This window comes from Gossypium hirsutum, chromosome A11 (assembly GCF_007990345.1).
Source record: "Gossypium hirsutum isolate 1008001.06 chromosome A11, Gossypium_hirsutum_v2.1, whole genome shotgun sequence".
Lineage (NCBI taxonomy): Eukaryota > Viridiplantae > Streptophyta > Magnoliopsida > Malvales > Malvaceae > Gossypium > Gossypium hirsutum.
In genome coordinates, this window is record NC_053434.1 from 13,923,626 (window position 1) to 13,932,508 (window position 8,883).

Genomic DNA, 8,883 nt, shown 5'->3' on the forward strand with positions numbered 1-8,883 from the left:
AAAATAATTAAATATAAATATTAATAATTATATTATAAATAAATAAAAATCCAAACCATAATAATTTTATAAATATATTAATGAATCAATAAGCAAGTTTTTAATGAGTTTTAAACTCACATAAACGAGTTTATTTATGAATTTAAATAAATTGAATAAATTTTATTTATAATTAATTTATTTAATAAAAGAGTTTAAAAATCTTACTTATATTAATTTATTTAGCTTAATAAATAAACAAAAATATGCTATTTGTTTATTGTTGTGTTCGCCTTAAAAGAAGAGAGGAGAGGGAGGAAAAGGAGAAGGACAGGAGTGCCCCTCGGTTCCATAGATATGGACGATCCCATGCACCCGCTTGCGGGAATCCATTGGGAAGTCGTTTCTGTCTGCTTCCCCTTCATTCTCTTTATTTTTTAAATGCCGAGACTGAGTTTAGTTTGTACTCCAATCCTATTTACCTGTCTCTCCTCTCTCCCTTCCACTCCTTACCATAAACATGTTTTCCCATTCCTTCCTCTCCCTCCCCTCCTCCTCTCCTTCTTCTATAGTTTCCTTCTCCGATAATCAATATCATCCTCCCTTACCCTTTGCAGGTATGTCTAATCTAAATAAAAAAAAAACATATTCATTTTATCACCACCTTTTCTCACTAGGAGCAAAGGGGAATTCAGACTCACTGTTTTTTTTTCTTTTATCATTTGTTTCTTAATCTCCCTTTTCCTTTAGGATTTTGGTTTCTGCAACAGGGATCTTTCATTCTTTTTGGTTTCTCTTGCAGAATTCATAGTAATTGGATTGATTGTCTTTTACATTGAAATTCTGGGATGCAAAAACCACAACATTTCTGTCTTATCATGCAATACTTATTGTTTCTGATGGAGAGACAAAGACATGGATTATGTTTTACTTGAGATTTTTATTTTTTTACCTCAGTTTATTATATTTACTTTAAAGAATGAAGCTTCAATTTGGCCGTTTTAAGTTCATAACTACATGTTGTCCATATTATTTGTCCTTTTTAAAAAGAAAACATTAGATTAAAAGTGGGTAAATTAGCCATCGCTGATGTCTAGAAATGTAATTAAAGTGTATAAATTGTACATGTACATGATTATGTAAAAATAATCTAATATTTTAATTTAACTACAGGCATTTGGCCGTTATGGGGTAAAGACAAAGGCGATAACGTTGATATTCGGCCCTTATGCAGAGCTATATCCAAACCCCGCACTCAAGGTACGATGTTTACTTAATTCCAATTTCAACATTTTTTACTTAATTCCAATTTCAACATTTTGCATTTTTAATTTTTTTTTCTGTATAATTACCAACAAATTCGATATATTTAACAGTGAGTAATATTAATGTGCAGAATATGCTGGCGTGTTTCAAAATGGTCTGCCAGTTATAAAGTGGAAGGAGATTGTGGATGATGACATAGAAGAAGAGGGAGCTCTTAAGGTGAATATATTATTTCACCAACACCCAAACACTTTTCTTTTTCATTTTGTATTTTTAATTCATTACATATAATCATAAGCAGTGAGTGCTTTGTAGATATGGTGATGTGATTTTTATTTTATCCGAAAAAAAAAAAAGGTTTATGAGTCGAATAAGGTAAAGGAACGTGTGGACACCATTAAGTCGATGCTGGGTTCCATGGAGGATGGAGAGATAAGTAGCTCAGCTTATGACACAGCCTGGGTTGCTCTGGTTGAAGACGTTAGCGGTAGCGGTGCTCCTCAGTTTCCATCCAGCCTCGAATGGATCGCTAACAATCAGCTCCCCGATGGATCCTGGGGCGATAGACAAATATTCATGGCACATGATCGTCTGATCAACACTTTAGCTTGTGTTATTGCCTTGAAAACATGGGGTATTCATCCTGACAAATGCCAGAAAGGTGTGGTAAAAATATTTTGCTATAAAACAAAGACAGAAGAATCAAATCCAGGATTATTCTTTATCGGATTTTGTCCTTAATTTTATTGTTTTAAATATGAATGGTAATCAGGGGTGTCGTTTTTCAAAGATAATATAAGCAAACTCGAAAACGAGAGTGAGGAGCACATGCCAATCGGGTTTGAAGTGGCTTTTCCTTCGCTTCTGGAGATAGCTCGAAGTTTACACATTGAAGTACCGTATGACTCCCCTGTCTTTAAAGACATCTATGCAAAGAGAGATCTAAAGCTCACAAGGTATTGATTTTTAGACAACTCAAATTCCCAAGCTTCCACAATTATTATGTTGCTTGCTTTTCACCAATTTACTAGAAAAGCAGCCTTATCTTTAATTTACTTGAATATAGAAAGTGTAGGACCCGTTGGTCATGATCTTTACATATATGTATGTAACGTAATCATTGTGCGTGTGGGATAGGATACCAAAGGAGATAATGCATAATGTACCCACAACACTACTCCATAGCCTTGAAGGGATGCCAGACTTGGACTGGGAAAAGCTTTTGAAGTTGCAGTGCATAGATGGGTCTTTCTTGTTCTCGCCATCCTCCACTGCCTTCGCACTCATGCAAACCAAAGATGAGAATTGCCTCAGATATTTAATGAAAACTGTTCAAAGATTCAATGGGGGAGGTAATTTAAACTAGTTTATTGCCTGTTTTGTCTAGTCATATTTGGTAATATATCACCTTTTGCTGTGCATGTTATTTTGAACTTTAATATTAACTTAAATTATGTAGTCCCCAATGTGTATCCGGTTGACCTGTTTGAACATATTTGGACTGTCGACCGCTTGCAACGCCTTGGGATTTCAAGATATTTCCACCCAGAAATTAAAGAATGCCTAGATTACGTTTATAGGTATGGGCCCGCATGTAAATTATATGAGCAAAATTTACTCCCCCAATACTGACATCATCAGTGTCTTAAAAATATCAGATACTGGACTGAAGATGGAATTTCCTGGGCAAGAAACACTCGGGTTTATGACATTGACGACACGGCCATGGGGTTTAGGTTACTAAGGGTACATGGATACGAGGTTTCTTCAGGTATATAAGCTTTGCTTTGGACCACTATCCCTATTCTCTGCAAATGGAGTTATTATTTTTGAATACCCGATATCCTTGGATTTGATTACATGAAATGAAACAGATGTGTTCCGACATTTTGAGAAAGGCGGGGAGTTCTTCTGCTTTGTGGGGCAGTCCAACCAAGCCATAACCGGGATTTTCAACCTGTATAGGGCTTCCCAGGTGCTGTTCCCTGGAGAAAAGATTCTTGAGGATGCCAAGCGCTTTTCATCCAAATTTTTAACACAAAAACAAGCGGCTGATGAATTATTAGACAAATGGATCATTACCAAAGACTTACCTGGTGAGGTAATATCTGTTCTCCTTTTTATTATTTCATTTCCTTTCCTACATTTCGGTTGCTATTTCTTTGTTCCCGCTAGCAAATACCTCCAACTACACGTATCACTTTTATTTTTCCTTTTCCCTGTACTACAACCAATTCATTAAATTATTAATAAGTTTATGTTTCTGATTATTTAACTTAAAAAAATACAAAATGGTTATTAAATTATTTAAAAGTTACAAAATAATTATTAAATTATTCAAAAAATTTTATTTAAATCACAATGCTGATAAAGTCATTATTATACAATTTTTTCTATTAAAATTATTTGCATAAAGCGAAACCTCTCATTCATTTTCTATTCTATAGTTTGTTTTTATTTATTTATTTATGAAATAGCTTTAAAGTCACATATTTGCAAATCAAAATAATTTTTTTCTTTGATCTCTAACACTAATAATTAAATTGACTTAGACCTAAAATACGTTCTTCTACTCGTTGATGGGTTTTGGTCCACCTTATCGATCATCAAATTGTCATTTGGAGCTCATTAGCCGGACTCTAAAAAAAGTTTTAACAACCAACGACTTAAATGAAAATTTTGGAATAATTTAGTAATTTAAGTGAAAGCTATTGAATAGTTCAAAGATTATTTTGTAACTTTTGAAGATGAGTGATGAAAATATAAATTTTCTAATAGTGTAGTAACATTGGGTGTAATTTCCCTTTTTACATCAACTAACCAACGTTATTAAGCTTTTGCAATCTTCCTTTTTTGTTTTTTTGGTTGCTCGTTTTAATTTTTATCATAACTGCCAATATTCTTTCTTTATTTTCTTGAGTCTCCCCCAACGGTGGCAATATTTAAATATTTGAACTCCGTCTTTCTTGTTTGATCTAATAGGTTTAATTCGAAATTGACCGACCCTAAAGTGAATTTTGGAGTAAACAATTTTTTAATAATAAATGGAAATGGAAAATTTCAAACTTTTTTTTTCCTATTCAGACGTAACCTAACTTAGATCCATCCATTGGACACTTCTCATATTACTAAATATATGCAGTGCAAAGTTGTTTGTTTTGTTCATGGATGGAACTTCTTTTTCTATATTCCATAAAAAGCTCTTTAAATCCAAATAAAATAGTAGAACATATAGAGGCTACTTTTTTTGATTTGATTTGATTCTCTCTTTATTAAATCTCTTCTACTATTTGTGATTAGTCGGCACTTTGTCTCTTTATTTCTTCCTCTTTTTGTTTTGGTTCATGCCCAATGTGTGTGTGTCTTTGAAGTTAGGGCAATTTATAATGCTACAAGTTCTCGTTTGCAGTCCGACCAACCAGGCATAAATTTAACAACATGCCACATAGATTTTCCAAATGAAAAAAAAAACAACTAATACTTAAAATTCATATATCTAATAAACAAGGGGGCGAAGCACTTCAAAAGGGTCATCATCAAATAACAGCAAAGAATACTCACGCTTAAGACAGCTAACACACTAATATTATATATATGTTCATGCATGTTTATTTTGGCTATTTATGGGGGGCACACTATGAGCAGCATTTTGCAATTTGCATAATGGCTTTTTTGGGAGGAAGTGATAGTTGTAAAACCACCTTTTATAAATTAATTAATTTATTTTAACCATATTTTTTCGGGTAAAAGAAGAAAGTGAAATATGATTTAGATGGTTAATTTATGATGGAGTAGTAAAATTTTAATGAATTACATAAACAGGTTGGGTTGGCATTGAATCTCCCATGGTATGCAAGCCTGCCTAGAGTTGAAACAAGGTTTTACATAGAACAATATGGAGGTGAAGATGATGTGTGGATTGGAAAAACTCTTTACAGGTAACTTTTTCTTCTTTATAATATAAAAATGTGTATAGAGTAAGACAAAAAGTAAATGAAATAGGAAAATAAAATATTTTTGTTAATGTTTTTACTATCTACCTTTTCTTTAAAGTGAAAACAACCAAACTAACATCATATTATGATTCTTGCATAGAACTAAAGTTAGGTAATGACATCATTCGTTTCCTTGTTTGTGAAAAGAAATTCAAAATTAAAACAACAAAGAAAGCAAGTCAGCTTTGGCTTTAGACATTTTGGAATGTCGAGGGAAACCTAGCACGGTTCTTGGTCATATTTGTCATCATCAAGTTCAATTTGTTGCCTTAATTTGTGTCATAATCTCGGCTGTCTCAGACCAACTAAGTTGGGGGTCCACTCGAATATTGTTTAAGATATCTTCTTTGTTTGGTTTCGCAACGTGGCATGATTACTTAATTAATGTAGTGATACTCCTAGATAGTACTATTTTCTTTAATGCAAATGCTATTATTAGTGTGCATGCTTCATGTTTAAATTAAAGAAATTAGATTCATTAATCATCATTAATACAGCTTTTTTGGCTGGCTCCACCAAAAAGAAGCCTCTTGATCTTTTGATCTCATGCAGGATGCGGTATGTGAACAATAATGTGTTCCTTGATCTTGCAAAACAAGACTACAATAATTGCCAAGCTTTGCATAGGATGGAATGGGATAGTATGCAAAAGTAAGTAAAAATATATCCAATCATGATTCCCCTGCTTGCTCAATTATAGTTAATGAGGAAGTACTGTTTATATATTGAGCAGGTGGTACTCGGAAATGGGTCTGGCTGATTTTGGGGTGACCCGTAGATCTCTTCTCTTAACTTATTTTATGGCGGCAGCCAGCATATTCGAGCTTGAAAGGTCGCAAGAGCGGCTGGCTTGGGCTAAGACCGCTTTCTTGGTCGACACCATCTCCTCTTCTTTTGACAATGCAAGGAAACCTAAGGACCTTAGGAATTCTTTCCTCCTAGTCTTCAGAACTGTTGTTGATGCACGATTTGGCCACATTAATGCGAGGTAATTAATTAAGTTATGAATGGATGCATGTTTATTGTAATTAATTCATCATCATACACTCAAAAACTGTTTTTAATTTTTCACCCTTAATGGACGATTAAACCAATTGATTCCCCATCTCAAAAACAAAAACAATAATTGATTCCCTTGAAGAGAGGGATAGGTTTTATTTGTAGCGTCGACAAAAGAATTTTGGGTACAAAGTAAAATATGTACTGAAACACTGGTCAATAAAAGAAAAAGACACAGTGTACTTTAACGAAAGGCAGTGATGTAGGGGCAGTAGGGTCAATGTGTTGGAGTGGAAGAAAGGCTGACAAAAGAAGTGATGCTTACATGTGATTTTTGTTGTAGGAAGTTGGACTCAAACAGGACAATTCAGAAGATGATAGACATCTTGCTTCGGACCCTGAACCATCTATCATTGGACGCACTTGTGGCTCATGGTCGAGACATTAGCTGCAGCATTCGCCGTGCTGTAAGTAATCATTTTATCCCCATAGCCTGCACCATGGACCATTTTTCATTCAATCATTAACACCCCCCCTTCTCAAAAGTATCTACACTTTTGAGACATGGGATATAGCTACAGTAACTTTCACATGCAGTTGTAAACAGTAAATCTTTTGAGTAAAAAAAATATATATCAGTGGTGTTAATTTTTTAAGCTTTCTAATTTATCTATTTTTTTTATCTGTGTAAACAGTGGGAAAAGTGGATGCTGATGTGGGTGGAGGATGGTGATAGGCACCGAGGACTCGCAGAGTTAGTGGTGCAGACCATCAACCTCAGCTCTGGCCGTTGGTCCTTGGACGAACTGTTGTCTCATCCCCGATACGACCCACTCTCCAGCCTCACAAATTCAGTTTGCCATCAGCTTTATCATCGCCAAATGCTAAAGGTCAGTTGCCTCAACAACATTGTCCCCATTCTTTTACCATCTTTCATTTCATTATAATCCGATAAGAAAATCTCATTGTCACTGTCATTGGTATAAATCCCTGTGTGTTGCTGAATTGACGGGCTCCCCCTCTAAGTGGATTCCATGAAGACTCCCAATGGGAACGCTTAAACCATTATTCGTTTTACAATTATAATGAAATGAGTATAACATGCCCACTTATATATACCAAGTGAATCTAATCCCGATGCATGCAACTATCTTTAAGGGATGGTATGATATCCACTAAATTTGAATATTTGTTGCATGGGATATGATTAATTTTGGTCTTCTGCTGCATAAATATCTCATTCCATTTCGACTCTAAGAACTAAGCAACATACCCATACGGCTTCATGCATATTTAATTACTTTTACCGTCAACTGTTTCAGGTGCACGTCAATGGCTGCTACAATAATGAAACAGAGAACAACATAACCCGGGAAATAGATTCCAACATGCAAGAGCTCGTTCAGTTAGTACTGCAAAATCCCTCGGCCGCTGATGACCAAAACTCAGAATTCAAGCAAACATTTCTTACGGTGGCACGGAGTTTTTACTATGCTGCACACTGTGACTTAGACACCATCACATTTCATATTGCTAAAGTACTCTTTGAGAAAGTACGCTGATCTCATCATCATATCAAATTCCCCCTTTTTTTAAGGTAGATATGATGATCACCATTAACTCCATTTATGTGTAAAGCAGGCTGTAAAAAATGTAGTAGTATATAAATAAAAAATATATATATAATATGATTTCAAGGGCGACAGAAAAAAAAGTAGCAAATCTTTTTAGTTTTGAAGTAAAAGAAATAGACAATGATAAAAAGCAATGGCTCCTTGCCTTTGACAAGATCCTTTTTTGGTCGAATTACTATACAAAATATCTGGTTTGTCAGCTTATTAATTCCATCACTTGAAAAAGTCAGTGATAAATGAAATGGCAATACCCAAAAATGAACATTAATTTTATCATTTGCAAAACCCAAAAGGGAAAAAGAAATATTTTATCAACAATTGATGATTAGTATAAAGCTAGAAAAAGTATAATCTGATTTTGAACAACATTGGTATTGGTAAAACATATAGATTTTACCAAATAAAGCATGCTTATATGTCCCTCTCTATCTCTTTCCACCCACCGACATCAATGAAATGAATATAATTATGGTCTTAATTGTGACATTCCTCAATCTAGCTAGATATGAAGAGAGTATCGGTTAAGAGAAAAGAAAACCAAAGATCATTGTTCCTAGGAAGCAAGACATTTGATCCTAGGATGACAAAGGAACCACAACCTTTATTTAAAAGAAATACTTATGGCACCCAAAATGACCAATGGAGCAGTCCATAATACAACAACAGAGTTTTGGACAAATTTAGATGGTGGTACATCTAGTTAACCACATTGAATAAAGTGTTTCACCTCCTTTGAGCTTTTGTTGTGACATAACCCTCCTCCTAAAGTATACCAAAGATGGCAGACAGCATCAGATTTGAAACTACATGATAAGGTTTGGTGCTTCTTTCAATGTGAGGTGGGCATTCAAACATCCCACACACTTTGATTTCTGATTTGAAATTAGTAATTCAAAATCTCAAATTCCCACTACATTTAACCTAGCTACATCATAATACTGCTCTCTTCAAATTTAAATCCAAACAATTCTTCATATATCTATTAATTGCCATTTCTTTTATGAAAAAAG

The 8,883-nt window shown here is 34.3% G+C and overlaps 1 protein-coding gene across 1 annotated transcript; it reads left to right on the forward strand.

The window, feature by feature from the left end:
* Positions 1-499: 499 nt before the first annotated feature.
* LOC107923002 (ent-copalyl diphosphate synthase, chloroplastic-like) lies at positions 500-7,801 on the forward strand. The gene is given in 15 exon segments (NM_001327215.1): positions 500-596; positions 1,153-1,239; positions 1,376-1,464; positions 1,603-1,906; positions 2,018-2,201; positions 2,383-2,597; positions 2,705-2,825; positions 2,904-3,016; positions 3,120-3,346; positions 5,068-5,183; positions 5,793-5,891; positions 5,974-6,228; positions 6,583-6,706; positions 6,935-7,129; positions 7,562-7,801. Coding segments are annotated over 15 exon segments (2,466 nt in total).
* Positions 7,802-8,883: the final 1,082 nt, after the last annotated feature.